The 25,882-nt window shown below is 42.4% G+C and overlaps 1 protein-coding gene across 2 annotated transcripts in view; it reads left to right on the top strand.

Moving 5' to 3' along the window:
• Positions 1 to 15,776, top strand: part of GLDN (gliomedin) — an 85,353-nt gene extending 69,577 nt beyond the window's left edge. For both annotated transcript variants that reach the window (XM_040413985.1, XM_040413984.1), the window contains 4 exons: positions 11,173 to 11,256; positions 11,325 to 11,453; positions 13,309 to 13,459; positions 14,618 to 15,776. In XM_040413985.1, the coding sequence (XP_040269919.1) occupies positions 11,173 to 11,256; positions 11,325 to 11,453; positions 13,309 to 13,459; positions 14,618 to 15,083 (830 nt within the window). In that variant the 3' untranslated portion in view covers positions 15,084 to 15,776. The remainder of the gene's footprint in view (positions 1 to 11,172; positions 11,257 to 11,324; positions 11,454 to 13,308; positions 13,460 to 14,617) is intronic.
• The last annotated feature ends 10,106 nt before the right edge of the window (positions 15,777 to 25,882 follow it).

The following is a 25,882-nucleotide window of genomic DNA, read 5'->3' as shown; positions in this document are numbered from 1 at the left end:
AATGTATTTTCTATGTGCTTTTACATGCAATGTTTCCCCTGTGTCATGCATACCAGGCTTATTAGGGTGTAGTTAGGCATCCTAGACACTAGAGGGAGATAGGGAGCCCCTAGTATAAACGTTCAGGCCCAGACAGGGAGGAGTTAGGCCATAGTCAGGAGTCTGTGGAGACAGAAGTGAGAAAGCACCAGCCAGAGATATGCTGAGGGCCTCCTCCTGACATGCAGCTTGATAGTCCTGGCTGCTAGCTACTACCAGGGGGCTAGTGAAGGACTCTAGCCTGCCTGTAGATAAAGTGAGCCTCAGTTAGCTCAGAAGATTACCCCAGTAGAAGAGATGTGCCTCCTGGGAGCAACCTGCAGCATCCCTCACAGTAAGGACAATACAACAAGTTCAGATAAGTAACTTGATGAGCAGAGGGACTTTAACATAAAGCAAGAGCCAATACCGGAGGAAGGATTTATTACCAAGGATTAAAGCCACCATTTAGGCATCCGGGCCTTGGGATCCAGCCAGCTAGAATAGCTGAAGGGGATAGTGCAGCATAGATCTGCTAAGCATTAACTTTATACCCTCCAAGTATCTTGCAAGATTAATACCTACCATATTGTGAAGTAAACCTGCTTGTGGAGTATTGTTACAAGGGACTGCATCATCATTATCATCTGTATGTACAAAGTTGGACTGTTTCCAAGTAAAGCAACGTTTGGTTTACCATACCAGCTGTGTACCTCTATTACTACTTCTATAAATCGGTGTGCCACCGTTACAGGCACTGGCGTCACGATCCTTAAAGGGACCTTGCCTCAGGCACTCAAAACACCTGCAACATCCAGGGCACCTCACCCAACATCAGGCCAGGTCTCTCCATACAGAGTGTGCCCCAGAGGAACTTGTGTCTACCTCTCTTTCACTGCCGCATGCCTGCCCAGGGTTCTCCTCCAAACAAGTGAGTAACCCTCGATTGCCCATAACTGTGACCTCACTATCGCTATACCCTGCAGGTCTGGCGTGTTGCACATGCAGCTCAGGCGCAGGCTCTGCCCCCCCCCCAGCAGTATATTGTACAATGTCACACATTTCCTTAGCAGTCCCTAGTCCCGGTGTCTTAACACCTACCAGCTCAGCAGATAGCAACTGCTGCTGGCTCACACCACAGTTCAAGGCTTCTGAGGGGCAATGGGCAGCAATGTGTCCCAACTCACGGTACCTCCAGCACTGGAGTATCCCCGGTCTCCTCGTGGAAGGACCTCGCCAGGACCAAACTGCCCGTGGGACTCAGTCTTTAGTCCACGCCCAGCCTCTAGAGCTTTGCTTACTTTGTCTGCTACACAAGCAATAACCAAAACACTCTTACCCATTGATGTCACAGGTTCAGCACTCCCGGGAGATGAGGGTGCTCCAGGAACATCTTCCTTCTCCTGGATCTTAGAAACCTCCGGCCTTTGGTTCCTGGCGCCATGATCACCTGCAGACTCCTCTATGCAGTGGTTGCCTTAGGAAACGCCTTGGCCTTGAATCCTGTCTTTTTCCGGACTGCAAGTCACACACTCTGAAAACTGTTCCTCGGATTCTACAGCCACATTACCGACACCCTGGACCTTCACAAAGTGTCACCTCAGTGTTGAAGACCCCTTCTTCAGGGCCAACTGCAGTTGCGCCTCCAAAGCCTCCCGCTCTGCATCAAACCGCATTAATTCACTTTGTGTGTAACCAAGCACCGTGGCCATCTCTTCCTGTTGTTTTATCCGCCACAACCGCCTGACATATTCCTCCATGAGACCCATGGTAACAAACAGTCCTGTAGCAACTCGTGACCCCCCCCCAAAAAAAATATAATAATCACTTTAAATCACTGCAAGATTGCCTTGCAACACAGATTTTTTTTTTCCAGATCTGCAACAACAACAGATTCACTGGAGAAACAGGCTTCCGGCCGTTTAACTCCCACACCGTAGCCATGCAGCATTCAGCAGCATCGGCTCTTTCGGTCAGGTCGTTGCCCATGGCAACACTTTGCCTTTTCGTTGCGGCTAGCCACAACGTTGTGTCCTTTTAGCATGGACATTGCCTGCATCCTCCACCAATTGTAAGGGATCGCTTTCTCAGGGGGTCGCAATAACAGACTTCTTTGCAGTAGGCGGATTTAAAGTCCAAATATTCATTTTATTTTCAGCACAAACATTACAGCAAAATAAACACCTGCCTATCTAGGCACTTGCTAATACAAACATCATATCCCTGACTCACCTAAAGAACACAGTTTAAGGTCAGGGTCCCAGGATCCAAATATATGAGGGAACACCACACCAAACACAAGATGGGGGGGTATCTGGGAAGAGGGAAAGGTCACCACCTAATGAATCCTAACCCTAGCCCTGACTGCTAACCGAATGAAGGGACCTCAGTGGTAGGACCGTTTATTCACTGGAACCTAAAGCCTGACTTACCCTGTAATGCCCTGAGGTAGTGATAGGGCCCAAAGATGACCCGTTCCTTAAGCAGAAGGAACAGGGGTCTTGACTCAACAACACAAAACAAATACAAAGGAATGAGACACTTAAGTCCTGAAGTAGAAGAAAGAGCAGGAACACCAGAGGAGACAACACACACCAGCTCTTCCGCTTGCAAATAAAGCTATTCACCACAAGGAGTGAAGGGAGTAGCCAGACTTAAATAGTAATGACCACTATGCTGCACCTGACTAGATGTGTGGTCATTACCATCAACAACAAAGTGAAATTAAAAGAGGCTGTCAGATGACATCACGTGCAGACAGCCTCTCTGACCTTCTAACACCTAGCCTGGGAGTGACCGTGACACCAAGCCCTTAGTCGGTCCGCTCATCAACCAACAGTCCACACCAGGAAGAGATCAGGCTTCACATAGCCTTGTGGCCCCTTAGTGCTCCTGGCTGAGACCACTCTCTGCAGGTCTCTGTTCCAAATCACTCTCTCCCCACACTGACAGTCTGGGATGGGCTTTTACTTCCCACTAACGATCCCAGGTGGATTACACCTGGGGATCCCTCATGCTAGGGGAAAATCTACCCTAGAATTGGGTGGATTAGAAAGGTCCAACTACCAAACCTACCTTCCCAATCCAAATAAAATACAGCCCATACAACAAATAAAGAAAAATAGCTCTAGCAACTATGCTTGCTGAAGCCAACGCCATTCTGGATCTTACTTACCTCACCCAGTTGAGGAATCTGGGTGAGATATACCCCTCTTACCATACCCTTCACTGTTCACATCACCACAATATACAGTATATTACACATATTGCCTTGCCTAGCACCAGGAGCAAATTTATTGTAATATAAATCTAATTCTAAAATGCACAAATAGGCCCCCTTTTTGCCATTAATAGGCCATAACAGAACACAAATACAGAATGATGTATAATCTGGCATAACCATCCATTACTTTAAATATATGGTGTCACGAATAAATAGTGAGATATTCAGCAATAATATACTATGTCATTCCAGCATAAATACACAGATGAGCACTACAAGTCCCAACAGAAGCTAAAAATAAATTATGCAATGGAGCACTACACTAATTCTTAACCTAGTAATAAATAAATATGCAGCAGAGCACTGAGGTATTGCAAGGCCCAGCATAACCTAGTAATGAATACATATAGAGTGAAGCGCTAAGGCACTAATAGTGGCAGCATAACCTAGTACAGTGGAGTACCTACCTTTGAGGCAGAGCAAACTATCTCTATAGGGCCCAACGTTGAACTATTTCTTCTGTTCCTGACTTTTTGACACCACTAAAGGAAGCTCAGTGCATAGAGATATTTACAACTTTCATAATGGTCACTGTACAAATTCCCATGCACTGAGCTCCCCCTAGTGGTGGCTGCAGGCAGACAGTTTTATAATACACTGTATGAAGGGAAGCAGGAGCTTTACCAATATACTTATGGCAAAATGAGCTCCATATTTATAAAGCACCTGTTGAGTGAGGTGGAGGGTGACTTTTTTGTTTTGAAAAATGTATTTGGCTTAAAAGAAATTCTAAATTTGTTAGAAATCTGGGAGGGGGTTCACGCTTTGCATTCTGGTTTGCCTAGGAGTGTCAGATGCATGTGTACTGGGAAACTAGGTAGGGCTGCCAATACAAAGTTTTGATATGGGGACCTATGAGATCTGTGTATGCCCCTGACCTAGTAATGGATAAATATACAGTGGAACCCTGAGGCACTACAAATCTCAACATAACCTAGTAATAAATAATTGAAAAGTGGTGTATGGAGTCACATATTAGTCCTAGCATAACCCAGTAATGAATAATTATACAGTAAAACAGAGAGGCATTACAAGGCTGTTACGCTTCAGTGTGGGAGAGAAACACCACAACAAGCATAAGAGGAATGGAGGAACAGGAAATCAGGCCTGAGAACTAGGGAAGGAAGATGGACACCTCCTAGTAAAACCCTAACCAAAATCTTGATTGACTACCAGTATGAACAGCCCCTAGAGGTAGGTGTGTTCAAATGCAGGAATACCTAGAGTTCTATCTAGCCCTATAGGACCCTGGTACTAATGGCAGGGACGAGACTACCTGTTCCTCCAAAAGGAAGGATGAACAGGAGTCTCCTTTAGGCCTAATAAAAACAATAGGGAAATGCAACACACAGAACCCAAACAAAATACAAAAAGGGAAAGGAAAGACTTATCTTCAAAGTGGCTATGGAGTCACCAGGAACTCCGCCGAGATCCACACACCAGCAATCCACAACTGAAACTGAAGCTATAAACTGCACAGCATTGTGGGAGAAGCAACAATAAATAAGGAAGGTTAAATGACCACATTTGCAACACCTGGAGGCAAGGGGTGTGGCCATTACCAGAAACAACATAGACGCCTATTGATCCAGAAGGAAAACCTGTCAGATCAAACCACGTGTTGCCAGTCTCACCAATCTCCTGCCACCTGTCGCTGGAACGTCATTGACAAAGGCCCAGAGTACCCTATTAAATACACAGTGGAGAAAAACAGCAGGAATCAGCTTTCCTAGAGATGAAAAATGGAAGCTGTGCAGGAGGACAGAATCCAGGATTCCTCAGCAACTAAAACTTGAATGCAATGAAATAGGGAAGACAATCCAAACCAACACGTGTATTACTTTACCTTGCAGGTGGGTCACGTTGTGGTGTATCATCAATACTACAGTCCACTGCTAAAGCAATACGAGTCACTGTCCACTATTGCCCTAAATCTATTTTTGTCATATAAATCCATAGTGAGAGTAATTTAGAATTAACACTTGTAAAAATTAATTATTCCTTAACTCCAGGTGTGTTCTTATTTGACTATAGATCCATATAGTTAAATGGAAAACAAGGTGGGCACAGAAAATTACAAATATTGGTGCAGCAGCAGATTGGTGTACCACAAAGACTACTAACGAAAAAAGTAGATTGTCCAGCTTCACTTCGCAGTGCGTGTTTTATTAGGAAACGTGCTTAAAAACCAAACATCAGGCTCATTTCATCAACATGTTTCGGATCAACATATATTACAGATCCTTCCTCATGACACAGAGAATAAGACTGACAAATCTTATATACAGAGTAAAAGCAGTGATTCAGCTGTGGATTATTAATTGGCAATTAGACTGCTTTCACCCCACCCACAGCATATACCACTGAGACACAGGAACAGAACTGCATGAAAACTGGAGAAGTTCAACCGTGACCTGCAGGATTATAAAATCAATGTGGTGTATAAAACAACAGAAAATAAATCAAACACACCGCGTTCAATCATGAGGAAATCACAGCGCAATAGAAAATTCAAAGCGCCGAAAGTGGGCTTCAGTTCAAAGGAACCAGACTCGTCTGATTCCGCACCTGAGGGTGCCACAAGTGATAATTCAGCCACAGCTCGGTTCACATCGATCACCCAGAATGAATCGACAGCAAGACCTACAATAAACGGCGAGCTGGCCGCAAACACCCGAAAAAGTATGCGGTATCCGTCGCGACACAAAAAGATGTAGAAACTTTGCAAGTTGTGAATATCTCTGCTAAAATTTTTGTCTCAGCAGCAATTGGACTTACTTTCCAGGGGTCTGTCATTTTCTCCCACAGTTCATTTTGACATTTAAAAAACCATTCTTGACGTAAATAAATTTGCCAGAGATTTGACAGTCAAAAAACATTTTTTGAATTTGGAATGTGATGACACTGTAACTGTGAATAATCAGCTCTCATCCAGGGGGGGGTTTATTACCCGAGGGTCCCTCACAGGGCAACAATAGTTTACTCCACACCATGTTCAGTTTTCAGGAACTCAGTGTCACATCCCAACTTCAAGAGTGTCGCTCAAGGTGCAATGATACTGATACTCTTGTTAATTGTTCTGATGATTTTTTGACACATAATCCTGACTTTTATCCGATTCAGTCGCGCTCACCTGCATTGGATAATTTCCAAGAGTTGGTGGAGCGCGATTTGTTCCGGTTAAAGGATAATGTCAGCAACAATACAGGCAGGCACAGAAATAATTTAACTGTTGAGGAAAGACTAGCTCTATATAAATTGGAGTCTATGCCAGATATTTCTATTAATCACCAACAAAAAAAAAATGAAACTAACTTTCGTATGTATGAAAATCCAAAAAGCTTTATTGTAAATATATATAAACAGTACATACATGTATTATAAAACAGGCAGCACAAGGCGGGACACACAGATGAAGAGCAGGACCCAAGGAGAGGCAGGGAGATCAGTGCAAAAAAATACAGGGAAAAAGAATACTAGCTGAAAGAGCATACCTCAGAGTCTCATAGCAGCAACTCCCCAAACACAATGCAACAGAGGCGATTGTGGAGACTGAGGTTTAAAATGGAAGGAACACAAAGGAACACAATTAAACATACCCTGAATGGTGCAAAGATCTCTCGGCCAACTCCTGACCCAACGCCGTTTTGCCAGTAGTTCTGGCTTCTTCCGGGGATATTTCTATTAGACAGGCAGACAAAGGTGGTGGTCTTGGATCGCTCCGTGTATAGGTCCCAGAATCTCCTTATGCTGGGGGTTCCGGACACATACACGGAGCTATCCAGTGACCGCCCACCACCCGCTTTCAGGAGGAACTTCTGGAGTTGTTAAGTGTTGGAGTGAGTGGAGGGTTCATTATACAGAGACAAGCAGACTATATTTATGTTCCTTTTCCTATCACTCCGATATTTCACTCACTCCCGAAAATACATAAGCCAGTGTTTCCTCCTTTGATGCGACCAATTGTTGCAGGCATAGGCTCATACTCTGAAAAAATTTCAGAATGGGTACATAGTCTTTTACAACCATTAGTGCAAACCTTGCCTGGTTTCTTGCTGGACACTGGGTCAGTGTTACAATCCTTTTATGACTTCAAATGGAACCCGGATTTTGTTTGGATAACAGCCGATGTCACATCACTTTATACAGTCATCCCGCATGATCAGGCTATTGCTGCAACCAAATGGTTTTTAAATGTATACTCAGATTATAGCCTGGAATTCATTGCTTATATTTGTGATGTGATTCAGTTCTTGCTCTGTTCGACCAGAAGCTATACTTACAATGTACTTTGATGAGCGCAAAATTTTCGCCCTCACTGGCGAACATATACTTGTCTTGGTGGGAGTCTTGTTTTCAGTTTTCCTGTGATAACCCGTGGTCTTCCTCCCTGCAGTGGTATGGCCGTTACATAGATGACCTGTTGTTCATCTGGTCGTCGGGTGTGACGGCCATACCACTGTTTGAGAGATATCTCAATGATAATCAAATGAATCTGAGCTTTACGGTTGATTTTCATGTGCACACTATTTCATTTTTGGATCTTACTCTCCATGGTGATGTGGAAAAATCTGAGATAACCACTTGTACTTATAAAAAAGAGACAGCTGGCAATACCATTTTATTAGCCCTGTCCTGTCATCCGAAACACGTGGTTAAAAACATCCCTAGGGGTGAATTTATCAGATTAAGGAGGAACTGCTCAGATGATTCCACCTTCCTCAGAGAGGCAGAAAAGTTGACTGCTCGGCTGCAGATCAGAGGTTACGGCCAGTCTTTAATAGTCACAGCTAAAAAAAACAGCTCTTGCATTACCCAGGCGAGACCTGGTTTTTCCTAAATATAAAAAATACAAAGGTTTAAAACAAGGAGGCCAGACTGCAATGCCATTCTTTATAACTAACTATAGTCTTGAGTATCTGGATGTCTGCAAGATTGTCAGAAAGAATCTGACAGTTTTGCGCACAGATGCCGCCTGGAAACCGATTGTGGACAAGGGAATAAAATGTGTTGCCCGCAAGGCGCCAACAGTTTCTCAAAAACTCAGTCCGAGTCGGTTTTCACATGGTACAGTATCACAACAATGTTGGCTTAGGTCCAAAGGGATGTTCAAATGCGGGCACCGCATTTGTACGTGTTGCAGTGTCGTACAAATAGGACGGTATGTGGCCTCTGTTGCAGCCCAGCAGTCATTTGAGATACAACAATACATTAATTGTAATACCACACATGTGGTGTATTGTGTGTCTTGTTCTATATGTCAATTGCAATATGTGGGATGTACGTCCAATGCCCTCAAAGTTCGGATATGCAGACATATCTCAGATATATCTCATGCTTTTGTAAAAAATGTGTCAGCAGTCAGCCAGCATTTTGCCTCTTGCCATCAGGGCAATATTGCTGGCATGAAAGTTCAGGGCATTGAACGAGTTAATTTTCCTAAACGGGGCGGAGACCATAGGAAAGCTCTTCTTAATAGAGAAGCTTATTGGATTTTTAGATTTCAGTCCTGTATGCCTTTGGGCCTTAATCAAAGACAAGATTTAATATTGCATTATTAGGCTACTTTCACACTTGCGTTCAGAGCGGATCCGTCTGGGGTCTGCCCAGACGGATCCGCTCATATAATGCAGACTTGGGATCCGTTCAGAACGGATCCGTCTGCATTATATTGTAGAAAAAATTCTAAGTGTGAAAGTAGCTTCAGACGGATCCGTCCAGACTTTACATTGAAAGTCAATGGGGGACGGATCCGTTTGAAAATTGAGCCATATAGTGTCAAATTCAAACGGATCCGTCCCCATTGACTTACATTGTAAGTCTGGACGGATCAGTTTGCCTCCGCACGGCCAGGCGGACACCCGAACGCTGCAAGCTGCGTTCAGGTGTCCGCCTGCTGAGCGGAGCGGAGGCTGAACGCTGCCAGACTGATGCATTCTGAGCGGATCCGCATCCACTCAGAATGCATTGGTAGCTGGACGGATGCGTTCGGGGCCGCTTGTGAGACCCTTCAAACGGAGCTCACAAGCGGAACCCCGACGCTAGTGTGAAAGTAGCCTTAGATGTATCTTCTTCTCTTGTCCTTTAGGGGCGGTTCTTGCGTGGAAGGAAGAGAGGGGAGAAAATTAAAAGAAAAAAAAAAATATATATATATATTTTCCCTCTCTTCTTCTCATGCAGTTCTGTTCCTGTGTCTCAGTGGTATATGCTGTGGGTGGGGTGAAAGCAGTCTAATTGCCAATTAATAATCCACAGCTGAATCACTGCTTTTACTCTGTATATAAGATTTGTCAGTCTTATTCTCTGTGTCATGAGGAAGGATCTGTAATATATGTTGATCCGAAACATGTTGATGAAATGAGCCTGATGTTTGGTTTTTAAGCACGTTTCCTAATAAAACACGCACTGCGAGGTGAAGCTGGACAATCTACTTTTTTCGCTATTTCTCAGCCTTGGTTCCGGTTCTGTGTCCGTGCTCCTCGTGGTGTATGGTGAGGTGAGCTCCAACTTGGTGTTTTTACGTTCTGTACAAAGACTACTAACAACCAACAAGAAAAGAGAGGCACATAAAAAGACAACTGCACACCACTAATATATGAAAAATATACCAAAATCTTTATTAAACAAGAAAAAAGACATTATAGGTAAAAAAAAATATATAAAAATATCCAATTTCATACCCAAGGGATACTCTAAAATAATTGGGCCTTTGTCAACCCCTTTGTGCTGGGCTAAAATGTTGCAGGGAAATAAATAACAATGAAGCTATACAGAGATGCAAGACAATATATTGTTTAGCATGAGACTTCATAGATAATGTAAGAATAGTTGAGTAATGGGACAAAAGCTATCTGCAAGTTCATACCCTCAAGAATACAATCCCATACAGTGACTATATGACAAACAGTATGCATGATGTGAAAATTACATACTAATGTAACTTTATGCTACAAAATATAATACATACCCTATGACAGAGTATCATAAAGTTCATATTCAAAAATTCCAAAAAGGGAAGTTCCCCAAAAAGTGATCACCACTCCACTCGAAACCCAGAAAACAACGGGACTTCCTTCATTTAGCATATGCTGTACTTACAGTTCCAGATATTGCACTTGTCAATGCCCAGTTACATATAGAGCTCCCTAGTTCTTGAACCTGGAAGAAGGTAGATGTCAGCATAAATACAAGTAACATGTTAAGCTTCACTCAAATTTTGGGCAGAGCAAGACCTCCTTTAATCTAGTACAGGTCTTTATTCTTCAAGTCAGACACCTAAAAGCACATTCCGGGAACCACCAAAAGTCCATCACTGAGGACAGTCATCAACTATGGATAAAAAAAAAAACTAAGTAATTAGCAAAAAAATCTTTATAGACTTTTACTTAGTTGCTTACCCCTCTTTTATCTTCCTTTGCCTGTTTTATATAGAAAATTGAAATGATCTAAAATTACTAAAAAAAATTGGGTATGAAATTGGATATTTTAAACATTTTTAACCTATTATGTGTTGTCCCTGTTTTTCTTTTTGTTATTTAATAAAGATTTTTTGGCATGTTTTTCATAGGTTAGCGGTGTGCATGTGTCTTTTTATGTGCTTCTCTTGTCTTGGTTATTAATAGATCCATATAGTAACATCATACCTGTGTTAGGAAATTGCCTTCTACTGTATGTAAAATGATATCCACATGCTGGAAAAACCTATTCTGTGCATCAGACTATACAACAGTGTAGAGTAAAATATCCTCTGCTGCACAGAGTCGCACATCAGCCAGAAAGTTACTACTTTCAGATAATCCTACTGTCTACTAAGTCATCTGGCTATACACTTTGTAATATGTGCTAACCTACTTTCATGTTTTAATTGCAAGGCGAGACCTGTGCCGTCCCTAATGATGACACCATGGCTGGCAAATCTGGTGACAAGACCAATGGTATTCCTCCAAAGAAAGATGGTAAATAATTTTCTTACATTATTCAATGGCATTAATGGCTCATATCTAACAATGTGCTTCTTCACCAGACTGCACAATAAAGGCCATTGAGAATCCAGTTCATGTTGCAAAAGTAAAAGAGACATTTGGAGCTTGGATGATGGATTTCTCAAACCAAACCAGTGATAAAAGAATTTGGGTTGTGTCACATTTTTCAGGTACAAAAAACTAAATCCATCCATGCTAATTGTTTGACTCGTTAATAGTAACATGCTAGTATTTGTCAAACCAGATGTAGGGGGAGACATGAAATGAAAACTGCAAGGTAATATTCAGCAATGTAATTATATATCTCTATTATATATGAATGGGTTATCTGGTAGGATTTTTCAATGAGGGGCAGAATCGTTACTCAACAACTCAACACACTGGAAATCCACCAATAACTGGTCGCAGTTTTGACCCGCCTCAGTCAGTGATTGCCTGAGGGGGCTTCTCCTGCCATTTCCTGTATGTCGAACCAGGAGTCCAGGACAAGGAAGGAGAGAACAGTAGGGACCCGGTAAGCATCAGAATGGCAGTGGTGGATTGATATTTTTTTCACTGTGCTGCCCCTTATGTAAAATTACATCCTGCCAGATAATCCCTTTAATGCTGTGTTCACATAGCATTTGTGAACTACGCTCACCACTCACAGGAATGCTTAAGGTGCATAAACTGAATAAATCCAAAAAACCCCACCCACTCACCCAGTATGCATATATTATTGGCATTCTACAGGCCTAAATATGGTGGCATACCTTTTCCCCTATAGAATATGGTTAGTACCACACTATTTCATGAAGAAAAGGTAAAATTTAATAAATTTTTTGCAATGTATGCTTAACCCATTAAAGGGGTTCTCTGGCAATTAAGAAAATGAAAATACTTTAATATTACTTTATTATAAATATATTCCCAAATACCTTTCATTAGTTATAATGGGTAGTTTTGTCTACAGAGCAATCATTAGTAGAAATAAAATGGCCACCATCCTATTAATACACACAGAATCTGTCCTATTCACACAGCAGGACAAGTTACTTCAGAACACTGAGCTAAAGAGCTGCCTCATCCTCCTCTCCTACTTGTCAGGGATTATAAGGAGACATGAAGTACATAGAGGACAGGCAGGACAGACTGTGGTAATGTGGGGCTGTGGTAATGGAGACTGCATACAAGTGTTGCTGCTCATCAGACACATCCCCACCTCCTCTCTGTACTTCATGTCTGCTCATGAACTCCATTCCTACAGAGATTCAGCTGAAGATCTTATCTTATTAAACTGTATTCATGATCATAATCCCTGACAAGCCAAGCAGAGAGGAAGATGAAGCAGCTCTTTAGCTCAGTGTTGTGAAGTAACTTGTCCTGCTCTGTGATTAGGACAGGTTTTGTGTGTACTAATAGCACAGCGGATCTTTTTCTCTCCTAATAATCGCTCTCTAGACAAAGCAAGCCATTATAACTAATGAAAGGTATTTGGGAATATATTTATAATAAAGTAATATTTTAGTATGTTCTTGCTCTAGAATAGATGGTAATTATATGATCCTGCCTATTATATGCCATCATGGCTCAGAGGTTTGATAGGAACGCTCACCAATTTGAAGTATACGCAAGTGCCAAAGTGTAGTGCATAGTGACGCCTTGCCCCTCCATCCCCATAGGCAGCTCTGCAAGTGGAGGCAACCAGTATCGCTCACATTCTGGGACAGGTTGCCGGTGGCCATTTTAAATCATTCCCTGAGAACCCCTTAAAGCAGTGGCACACAACCACAGCCTTCTATTGGAGGTATATGAAATTATTCCCAACCTACAGTGTACAATAACTCTGATCGTAAGCGAGTACAGTGTGGACAGAGACTAACAGTGTTGTAGCTTTCTCAGACTTCCCGTTGTCAGGAAATACCAAACAATGTAAAAAACAAAAAGCATGCATGTTCAGTATGGGATAATAGGGGAAGAATAATGTTGATGATGCATTTTGTCCTACGTGTGTTAACTTATTGTATATTACTCTTATTCCTGTAGGATTAATAGTAAAGGAATATGAAAATACAACGGCTTTGCTGAATGATAATTACAAGAGCACAAAACTGCGGTGGTTCTACCATGGATGTGGGCATCTCGTGTACGACAATTCACTCTATTATCACAAGGGAGGATCAAATTATATTGTAAGGTAGGGTTCATTCTTCTCAATTACAGTAATGTTTGGCATTCCATTCTTTCAATCATTTCAAAAAGTAACAATATTCAAGATTAATATTCATCTGACAGAAAATTGGCATTTGCAGCTGATGGTATTTTGGAGAACATAGGGAATGTAAAGAATGACAGATTTGGTTTGTGGTCAGAAATGTCATAGTGATGTACACATGCTATGACTTTAAAGTATTGTCAGGCAGCTAACACAAGGGCAGACATGGCATACATCAGACCAGTGGTCTCCAACCTGTAGCTCTCCAGCTATTTATACATGAATTTGGTATTTACTGGTAAGTTTCCTGTTGCTTATATAGCAGCAATATATTCTGAAATGTTGTACAGACATTATCATAACTCAAATTAGTTCCTTGTTGTACCTAATGGGGCTTGCAAGCCAATAACCCTATCTCAGCCACATGCAGGAAAGAGACATAATGTGAAGCTCCTGGACACCAATGCAAACTCTGCAGGAGGGCTCCACACTTACAGTGCCGCGTGCTCTTGATAATACTGGTAGAATTCTTTGGTGTAGAGGGGTAATTTTCGTCCCTCAGACACCAGGTTCCAGGTGTTATTGCACCTTCCATACCTACCTCACAGCTACGAGCCTGCACTAGGAACAGTTTTGTAAAGTCAATTAAAGGGGTTTTCCAGGACTCCTATATTGATAACCTATCCTCATAATAGATTATCAATATCTGACTGTAGGGTTCCAACACCTATCACACCCAGCAATCAGCTGTTTGAAGAAGCTTTGGCTTCTTCACAGCTAACCAAGCACAGGGCTATACCTTGTAGGTTGGTATTGCAGCTCAGGCCATTCACTTGAACATAGGACATTTAACCAATGAACATGATGTCATTGGCCTAGGAAGAAGCTGCAGTGCTCAACAGAGCACTGTGGCTCCTTCAAGCAGCTGATTGGTGAGGTTATCAGGCGTTGGACCCCCACTGATCAGATATCGATGACCTACGTATCCTGAGAACAGGTCCTCAAAATATGAATCCCGGAAAACCCTTTAAACCTATTGGTATATTTGAGGAATGTTGGAGTAAACTCAGACAAACATAGGTAGAATCATAGTCTGAGCAATGATTGAGAAATAATGATAGACTGTTTTTGATCTTTCAGATACGACCTTGATAATGAAAACTATGAGACCCTCAGCATTGACAACGCAGCTTATCACAATCGCAACTACCTCTTCTCAAATTCCAAATCTTACTTTAAACTGGCAGCAGATGAGAAAGATCTCTGGATAATCTATTCCTCTGACATGGATAAAACTATCATGGTTGCTCACTTGGACGATAAGACCTTCTCTGTCACCCAGCACATCAACACAACTTATCCAAAGCCCAAAGCGGGCAATGCATTTATTGCGTGTGGAATCCTTTATGTTACAGACACCAAAGATTTGAGGGTGACCTTTGCATTTGACCTCTTGAAGCAGAAACAGGTTGATGCTAGCTTTGACCTTAGGTCATCAACCTCAATTCTTGCTATGCTATCCTACAACCCTAAAGATCAGCAATTATACGCCTGGGAAGATGGATACCTAATGTTATATCCTGTGCGCTTTGTATCTAGCACTTAGTGCGGGCCTATCAGCAACCATGGTACCTACAAAAGTAACTAACTGTGTTAATATTTCACACGTAAATGAACATTTATAAGCATTAAGCTTGGGATTATAATTCTGGAGGTCAAATGAACGGTTTACATATCATGTATACTTTTTAATGAACACAGTTGTTGAGAAATACTGATACTTGTTTCTGCCTAGTCGCAGGTTGTTTGCTTTGGCACATAATAACTTTGTAGACAGAATAAAGTATACAGTCATTTTGCTGTCAGTATCAATCAATTGAGTAGAAATAAAACCCAGGGTTGTGCTATGTGGAGCATGAACAAAGTCATGTAAACCAGTTTGTAAAGGTATTAAAGTGATGTTATCCAGTCCACCAGAGCTACTGGAGCATCCAATGTGCCAAACCTTCTAACGTACCTATAACCGCAATTCAGTCCCTGAGCCAACATTCAGTGGGAAGTGTATGAATGTGTATGTTTATTTTCAGGTCTGTGTATGCAGTAAGGCACATGTACAGTACTAATACTGTATTACTAATAAGTGATATAGCCAACATGTAATTGCAGGGTAGTATGTGCCACATTCCCCAATACAGCATTGATTTGATTTGAGACAGGATACATATAGTGCAGCACCAGAGATCTCAGCTCTGGGACTGAAATGCAAACTATACGCTTGCAATTAATGGTAACAATTTTGTAGTCCTGTAGAACCACTTCCATGTGAATCTACTTAAGGTATAACATCCTTTAGTCAAAGCTTAGGGGATGTACTGCTCTGCTTATGGAGACCAACTGTGTAAGGAGACCTAGTGGCAATGCTCCATGGGAAAATAATATGCAAAGTGGTAAGAGAACCGTCTCGCTAGTGCCACCTATTGGAAGGGGCTCTCTATCAATCAATGTTCAACTTTTTAACTTTTAAGCCTTGAACTTGACAAGGTAAAATAGCCAAGCCATATATCCACCTGCTTGTTAAAAAGTTTAAAACTGACTCATAGGAAACCCCTTCCAATAGGTGGCACTAGTAAGATGGTTTGCTTTCTCTGGGAGATACCTGTTTGCATTTAATTTAGTGAAGAAAGGAGAAACATTTCTAAGAACAATACAATACATAGAGCTGCATGCTGAAGAAAAGTGGCAATGATCCACCTAACAGTACCAGACATGGAAGTGTTGGAGTCATGTGTTAATATTCAACATATCTACTGCCGATTGTGCATGTTGGTAGGCAAATGTCCAAACTGATTTATCACTACTGAGTAAACTCCAAAGTTTAGAAGACTTCCTTTTTAAATTAAATCTGTCACCATAACAAGTAGCCCTAATGGCTGATAACTTAAAAGAAACAGATTCAGAATGCGTAATTTTTGTCATTCTACCCACTTGCATTCCTCTGCAGTAGGCCCACAAAGCCTCTGTGAGCTGCTTGCTAGCGTAAGCGCTTCAGCACCTGGACCCTCTGTGGGTGTACTGTAGGTAAATGCAAATGGCTACAAAAATAAAATGCCATAATCTAAATCTGTGTCTTTTGACACAGCCATTACAGTAGTCCCCACAGGGTTTCCGAAAGAGGACCTGTAACCTCTCGTGACACGTCTGTTTTAATAACTACTTACATCACCTGTGTAATAACCATTCTTGAGCATTTATACTTATGATTTTATGTTGTACCATCCCTTTATTATTCCTTCTACAAGTTAGGAATGAATTACTAGCAGTTTACAATAAAAGTCCAGTTGGGTGTTACCAACTGGGGGTGTGTTCCTGCAGTCTGACATTATTTATTCAGTACTGCCAGTCACAGAGTATGCTACAAGCCATCCTCCACACCAGACGTTTCTTTCTTCCAGGCCATGAACAAGGTCTCGGGATGAGACCGAAACGTTGGCCTTAAGTCTTATTTTCTGGATGGATAAATAAATAACTAATTACCTAACTCGAGTGCCGCGGTTTTAGATTTCTATACACTGATTGTCGCTACTGCTGAGCACCGGATCACTGTTAAGGAGTGCCGTCCAAACAACCTTTACAGAGTATGCAGGGACACGCTCTCAACTGGTAACAACAATCTGGACCTTTATTGCAAACAGCTATCAATTTATTCATAAACATCTAGTAGGAATAATGAAGAAATGACACAACATAGATACACAAGAATACATGCTCTACAATTGTTATTACATGAGAAATGCAAGTAGTTACTAAAATAGACATTTCGGGAGCAAAACACATTAGGGTACTTTCACACTAGCGTTATTCTTTTCCGGTATTGAAATCAGATAAAGGGTCTCAATAACGGAAAAAAAACGCAAAATCCCGGAACAATACCGCACTTGCCGGATCCGGCATTAATTTCCATAGAAATGTTTTAATGCCGGATCCGGTACCAAGTGTTTTGGAAATTGACGCATCGCCGGATCCGGTTTCGCTAGTTTCGCTTTTGATCTTTGAATACCGGATCCATTATTCTGGATGATACTGGATGAAATGGATCCGGTATATCACCGGATCCGTTAGCACCGGATCCGTCTAACAGATACGTAAAAAAAGCTATCCGTTTGTATACTGTTTGCCGGATCCGGCAGACAGTTCCGTTGCCGGAACTGCCTGCCGGATTCTAACAACGCTAGTGTGAAAGTATCCTTACAATATATGACCATTTCTACAGGCTCCAATCAAAGTATATTTCTGTATCTACCTTGGTGTGCTTTTAGATATTGTATTAAGCATATATTACATAACAAAATCTTTCTTATCAGAGATGACAATATTAGCAATCATACACCCTACTCCACAGAACTTAACGGACAATGGGGGGGATGTACCGAAACTGGGGCAAAGGAAAAGTGGAGTAGTAGCCTATAGCAAATAATCAGTTCAATGCTTTCATTTCCTAAAGGACTTCTGAAAAATGAGAGGTGTAACCTGATTAGTTGCTCTGGCCAACTACTCTACTTTTCCTTCGCCTCATCGCCTCATATACTACAAAATGTAATTGAGTATTAACATTGTAAATGCAATGATTTGGAAAATGTTTATAGTATTCTAGTTTATAAGCATCTCCGTCTAATTTTATTGGCCTCAGGAAGAAAATTCCTGAAACTAATCTCTTCTACATCATATAAAGCAATCAATGTGAAACAATGCTCTTAGCATGTCTTTGCTAGCATCTTGAGCGTGTGCCATCATATCTTACAGAATAAAGTACATACATCCAATATAATTATATGGAATAAATTCTAGCATGTAGGAGTAAAAGAGATACTGTCCTGACCTGTCTTCTTGATGTTGTAGCGTGTAAAGCCTTTAAATTGTGGTATTTGTTATTTCCATGGTAGCCTATGGATATATTTTCTTTCAAATGAAATCTATATATTACAAAATGATAAAAACATGAATGTTAGCTCAGTTTGTGAACATCCAGAACTTACTGTTAAAAGCATAGGTTACATAGTCAATATTATTAGGAGGCTCAGAAATTTTATGTCAATTCTATTTCATAACAGTCCTTAAATTGCCTGATGTTTAGAGATTTATCCTCTTGTATTCCACAATATTGAAGCTCCTGTTAATCAACTTTTCTTTACAGAGGTGCCAAGGGGAAGACCAAGTACAATGATATTTGGCCGGGTCATAAATACACTGACTGGAGGGAATTTATCATTTCCCCACATCAATTATCAGGTATAAAAAAAATTGCAAACCTTGGGGGTCATTTATCAAATTGGTGTAAAGTGGGAGTGGCTTAGTTGCCCATAGCAACCAATCAGATTCATTTTGTGTTTGTTTTTCACAGCTCCTTTAGAAAATGAAAGGTGGAATCTGATTGGTTGCTATGGGCAGCTAAGTCTGTTCTACTTTACACCAGTTTGATAAATCTTCGCCCTTGTGTTTGTAGCTTTATAAACACCATTGTTCCTAAATCTAGGCACGTGTCATTTCTACACTGCCCTCGTTGCTTTCCCAAGAAGGGGCCACAGTAGGTTAGGGAGGTGGTGGGACCAGCTGGCCCAGCAAATGTATCTTCTTTTACTCCAGTTTTGCGTCGGTCTAAGATATATTTCCCCATTGAAAAAAACACACACAGATATGTAGCAATGTCGGATTGCTGCAAAACTTGGCATTCAGTTTTGATTACAGGTGTAATGGACTTGCCAGAAGAGGGCACCTGGCCTTGCCACAAGAGGGCATAAACATGCTTCCTCCAGTGCCCTATAAGAAGGCTCTCAGAGATTAATTTTAGGTAATGTTACTCTTGTTGAGAGATTGTTGACTGCTAGTAGGAATGCCTCTACAATACACATCAATGATATTTTTCACAGTTGACAGGCTTTGAGGGGGAGTCATCTCATAGGACTGAGAGAAACAGGATGGTCATTTTGATGAATTGCCCGCCATCTAGGCCATTCTGGCCTAGCTGTTAGAAGGTGATAGGAGCAGTGGTTACATGAGGGCATGTACAAATGATGCACAGGCCCCGACAAACCACCAATAGAGTGGATTGTTTGATCCACCAACAAACACAAGCAGCTCCCATAGTTTTTGTCATGCCCCACTCTGACGATGTGCGGAGGTCGGCCAGGATTGCAGCACGAGTTTAGTGTTTGTTTTGGAGTCGTGCTGGATCCGCCCCTCATCAGGTGCACTGGGTGGAGTCATTAGTTTAAATAGCTCCTCAGCCCAGTGCCCTGAGCGGATATTACTCATCATTGTGGTCTAGGAAGCTAGGAAGGAAGGTTGGCTGTCTGTTCCAGCTCAGGAAGATAAATGTTGTTTCTAGTTGGTTGTTTTGTGTCATCTATCCCATCCAGGTTCTGTGCGAGCAGGCTGCTCCTATTTCCCACTTCACCATCTCAGGGAATTCAGGGTTTTGTCAGCCCAGGCACGGGGACACCTCATACCTACCTTAAAAGTTTGTAGGTGGGCTGAGCAGTGCAGAGAAAGAGGTCAGGGATTAGCTAGGAGGTGACCCTTCCCCTGTCTCTCGCCCAGAGCCTGGTTGGTGCGTTATCTGTTAGACTGAGTGCACGCCCGCCGTGACATTATAATCCGCCATACTGTGACTGCCATTACTCAGGGCTTTTGTGATGGCGTCAATTGATGCACTGAGTGACCGCATGCAGGGTTTATCCCTAGAGGTTGCTGATCTGCGTAGTTCGGTCACACAGTGTCAGAGGTTTCTGGCATCAGGTACAGGTCAAATTGGTGGGGAGCCTAAAGTCGCTCTTCCCGAGAGATTTACAGGGGGTACGGATGATTTTTTCCACTTTAAAGAGTCATGCAAATTGTACTTTTGACTGCGTCCATTTTCGTCAGGTAATGAAGATCAGAGGGTTGGTATCATTATGTTTCTGCTTAAAGGGGACGCGCAATCCTGGGCTTTTTCTCTGCCGCCCGGTTCTCTGGTTCTCCGGTCAGTGGAGGAATTTTTCCAAGCCCTGGGATTGATTTACGATGACCCAGATCGGGTCTCGATGGCAGAATCAAAATTGCGTAACTTACTACAGGGTAAACATACTGCAGAGGGTTACTGCACAGAGTTTAGGAGGTGGGCTACTGAGTCGGGGTGGAACGACCCCGCGTTATGTAGTCAGTTTTGTCAGGGGTTATCTGAAAGGTTGAAGGATGCCCTGGCTTTTCATGAGTATCCGGATACTTTAGAGAATGCAATGTCTTTGGCTATACGGTTGGATAGACGTATCAGAGAGAGGTGTAAGGGTCCCTCCGTGCAGGGGATCCCTCCTGCGTGTGGTTTTGTTTCTCCTACTACCAAGGGTGATATTACTTATAACTCTGGGGTAGGGGAGGAACCCATGCAGTTAGGTCAGATATCTTGCCACTCTGATAGTAGAGACTTTAGAAAAGTGCACAATCTATGTTACTTTTGTGGAAAGAGGGGTCATTTTATTTTTTCTTGTCCTCATGTTAAATCACAGGTGGAAGAGAAAAAAAAAAAAAAAACTTCCCTCACACTTGGTTGTATGAATGGTGTGGTGGAGCAGACAGGTATGCAAGCTCCCTGCAGTTCCCGTTTTCTCCTTTCAGCTATGGTGGCGCTAGAGTCAAAAAATGTGTTTGTTGATGTATTCCTTGATTGTGGTGCTGGGGTAAACCTAATTGACTTTCTTTTTCTTCAAGGCCTGGGACTAAGTACTTGCACGTTAGAGAACGAGATTTGTGTTTTTGCAATTGATTCTTCCCCTCTTTCTCAAAGAAGCCTTACTCACATTGTTCATGGTATTCACTTAAGGGTGGGTGATTCACATGCTGAAATTATTTCTTGTTTTGTCATGAAGGATTTGCCAGCTCCTATAGTTTTGGGGTTGCCATGGTTGACTAGACATAACCCAATTATAGACTGGCAAGCCAAACAAATCATTGGTTGGAGCGAGTTTTGTTCGGATAATTGTCTAGGCACATCTATTTCTGGTGTGTCCATTACGGCTTTACCTCAGTATCTCTCGGATTTTGCGGATGTCTTTTCGGAGGGTGGGGCTCAGGAATTGCCCCCTCATCGAGACTATGATTGTCCAGTTAATCTCATTCCTGGCGCTAAGTTGCCAAAGTCTCGGCTTTACTACCTCTCTCAACCTGAAAGAGAGGTCATGCGAAAGTATGTCGCCGAGAGTTTGGCAAAGGGTCATATTAGACCATCTAAGTCTCCTGGCAGTAGGTTTGTTCTTTGTGAAGAAAAAAGATGGATCACTGAGACCGTGTTTGGATTTCCGGGAATTGAACTGTATTACAGTCCGGGATCCATATCCCCTGCCCTTGATCTCTGATCTTTTTGATCAGATTGTTGGAGCCAAGGTGTTCTCCAAGTTGGATTTGAGAGGAGCCTACAATCTGATCAGGATCAAGGAGGGGGATGAGTGGAAAACGGCCTTCAATACGCACGAGGGTCATTTTGAGAACCTGGTGATGCCTTTTGGGTTGACGAACGCGCCAGCAGTATTTCAGCGATTCGTCAATGACATTTTTCATCACTTGGTGGGGAGGTTCGTAGTAGTTTACCTGGATGACATTTTAATTTATTCTCCTGATCTGAAGACCCATCAGGATCATGTGAGACAGGTTTTGACGATCCTTCGGGAGAATAAGTTATATGCCAAGTTGGAGAAATGTTTGTTTGCGGTGCAAGAGCTTCCGTTCTTGGGATACATGCTTTCTGATTCCGGTTTTCGCATGGACCCGAAAAGGTCAGGGCGGTTCTGGAGTGGGACCGACCAGAGAATTGGAAAGCTTTGATGCGGTTCTTGGGGTTTACGAATTATTATAGGAAATTTATTTCAAATTATTCTACCCTAGTAAAACCTCTTACTGATATGACCAAGAAGGGCGCCGATGTCTCTGTCTGGTCGGATGAGGCATTGCAGGCCTTTTCGGCTGTTAAGGAGCGTTTTGCGTCCGCTCCCATTCTGGTGCAGTCAGATGTGTCTCAACCAATCGTAGTGGAGGTTGATGCATCAGAGGTGGGGGTTGGGGCGGTGCTGTCACAGGGTTCATCTCCTGGCAAGTGGGTCCCGTGTCCCTTCTTCTCCAAGAAGCTCTCGGTCGCCGAGAGGAATTATGATGTTGGAGATAGAGAGTTGTTGGCTATCAAGTTGGCCTTTGAGGAATGGCGCCACTGGTTGGAGGGGGCGTCTCACACCGTTGCGGTGTATACTGACCATAAGAATTTGGCTTACCTGCAATCTGCCAAGCGTCTGAACCCTAGGCAGACCAGATGGTCACTGTTTTTTACCAGGTTCAATTTCGTGGTTACCTTTCGCCCAGGGGTCAAGAACGTCAAGGCAGCTGCCTTGTCTCGCAGCTTTCCTAGGGGAGGTGATTCAGAAGATCCGGCGCCGATTTTGGCGGATGGGGTGGTGGTCTCCGCTCTGTACCCTGAATTGGAGATGGAGGTGTTGGGAGCCCAGGAGGGGGCTCCTGGTTCTTGTCCCCCAGGGAGGTTGTTTGTCCCTGAGGGCCTACGATACAAGGTGTTCAAGGAACATCACAATACTGTTCTCGCTGGACATCCTGGTGGTAAGTCCACCTGTGATCTAGTATCCCGGAGCTTCTGGTGGCCAGGGCTACGTAAGAGCATTGAGAATTACGTGACAGCTTGTGAAACCTGCGCTCGGTCAAAGGTTGCTCATACTCGACCGCCTGGTTCACTTCTTCCATTGTCTTTTCCATCTCGTCCTTGGACGCATTTGTCTATGGACTTTATTACGGATCTGCCGAGTTCCTCCGGGAGAACAGTGATTTTGGTGGTGGTTGACCGTTTCAGTAAGATGTCTCATTTTATACCACTAACTAGTCTGCCTAACGCTAAGACTCTTGCGCAGATTTTTGTGGATAATATTGTGAAATTGCATGGTATTTCTTCGGATGTGTCTCTGATAGGGGCACGCAGTTTGTCTCCAGGTTTTAGAGGGCGTTCTGCTCTCGGCTTGGCATTCAACTTTCATTCTCTTCGGCTTTTCATCTGCAGTCGAATGGTAAGACGGAGCGTACTAATCAAAACCTGGAGACCTACTTGAGGTGCTTTGTGGCCGAGAATCAGGAGGACTGGTCCTCATTCTTGTCTTTAGCAGAGTTTGCGTTGAATAACCATAGACAGGAGTCCACGGGTAAGTCGCCATTTTTTGGCGCATACGGTTTCCATCCCCAGTTTGGTACCTTCTCTGGGTCTGGTTCCTCTGGGATGCCAGAGGAGGAGAGATTCTCTTCTGCCTTATCCTCTATCTGGCGGAGGATTCAAGGGAATTTGGAGAGGATGGGTGAGAGGTATAAACGAATGGCTGACAAGAGACGTATGACTGGTCCAGACCTGTGTGTGGGTGATCTGGTGTGGTTGTCCACTAAAAATATCAAATTGAGAGTGCCATCTTGGAAACTGGGTCCAAGATTTATTGGTCCGTATAAAATTTCTGCGGTGATCAATCCTGTGGCATTTCTGTTGTTCCAGAACTGTGAAGACTTTTTTAGATGCAGTTTGGCAAACTCTAATCTGGCCTTCCTGTTTTTGAGTCTCACCAATGGTTTACATCTTGTGGTGAACCCTCTGTATTCACTCTGGTGAAGTATTCTCTTGATTGTTGACTTTTACACACATATACCTACCTCCTGGAGAGTGTTCTTGATCTGGCCAACTGTTGTGAAGGGTATTTTCTTCACCAGGGAAAGAATTCTTTGGTCATCCACCACAGTTGTTTTCCATGGTCTTCCGGGTCTTTTGGTGTTGCTGAGCTCACCAGTGCGTTCCTTCTTTTTAAAAATGTACCCAAACAGTTGCTTTGGCCACGCCTAATGTTTTTGCTATCTCTCTGATGAGTTTGTTTTGTTTTTTCAGCCTAATGATGGCTTGTTTCACTGATAGTGACAGCTCTTTGGATCTCATCTTGAGAGTTGACAGCAACAGATTCCAAATGCAAGCACGCTTGAAATGAACTCTGGATTATTTATCTGCTCATTGTAATTGGGATAATGAGGGAATAACACACACCTGGCCATGGAACAACTGAGAAGCCAATTGTCTCATTACTTTTGGTCCCTTAACAAGTGGGAGGCACATATGCAAACTGTTGTAATTCCTACACCGTTCACCTGATTTGGATATAAATACCCTCAAATTAATGCTGACAGTCTGCAGTTAAAGCACATCTTGTTCGTTTCATTTCAAATCCATTGTGGTGGTGTATAGAGCCAAAAATGTTAGAATTGTGTCGATGTCCCAATATTTATGGATCTGACTGTATATGAATGACATGTTCAACCACATGTGCTGCCTCTCATGGCAAAGCTTTGAACTGCCATTTTTCAAGATAATACTCGCCAACATACAGCAAGTGTTTCCCAGAAATGCCTCCACCAGGTTGTAAAACTTCCTTACACTGCCTGGTCTCCAAATTTATCACCATTTAAGCATTTATAGGACAGACACAACATCTGTTGGACAAATCTGCTGCAGGATACCATACAGAACATGTATGCCTCCATGCCTGGCCGAATCTCATCTTGTATCTAGGCTAGAGGCAGCCCAAGAGCGTATTAGAGCCTCCATTTAGTTGTACAGCTTCCCCCAATAAACATATCCTTTCACTCTAATATTGTAATCACTTATATATATAATCACATTTACAATTACATTCATACAAAGTTTCATTTGATTCCAATTTATTTTTATTTTTTAAAAGAGCATACATGTGAAATGAACACATGTTATCTGAGATCCCCACTGATTTCTAACATGCAAATCTGACAACATTTTAAGAAAACTATCATTGACCTGAATGGTCTTTGTGAAATACAGTATACAGTGCTATTATTCAACGGTGGTCTGAAATCAAAGACTTGTGTCTACGTGTATCTGTAGATTTTAGAAGATTATTCAAATTTAAAATGGTTGTCCAGGATTTTCATATTGATGGCCTATTCTCAGGACAGGTCATCAATATCTGATCAGTGGGTTCTGACTCCCGGGACCCCTGCTCTTCAATCAGCTGTTTGAAGAGGCCTCTTCTTACGCTAGTGACATCACGTTTAGTGTTGAGCGAAGTTCTTGAAAATTCGATTCAGCTGCTTGCTGAATTTTAGCAAAAAATTAGCTTTGTGATGAATTACTTCGTCACAAAGCGCATTTCTTTGTAAGTAGTTGTTTCATTGACAGGGAAAGGAGATAGAGCTGCTCCCTGTCATTGTACTCCTTAGATGCTGCATTCATCGCTGATTGCGTCATCTGACATTAAATTTAAAGGGATTATCCCATGACTAATGTAAAAAATGAAAATCAGACATCATATAGGACATGACAAT

The sequence above is a fragment of the Bufo bufo genome, chromosome 1 (assembly GCF_905171765.1).
Source record: "Bufo bufo chromosome 1, aBufBuf1.1, whole genome shotgun sequence".
Taxonomy (NCBI): Eukaryota; Metazoa; Chordata; class Amphibia; order Anura; family Bufonidae; genus Bufo; species Bufo bufo.
Note: the sequence above shows the minus strand (reverse complement) of the source record. Positions and strands in the feature narration are given on the sequence as shown.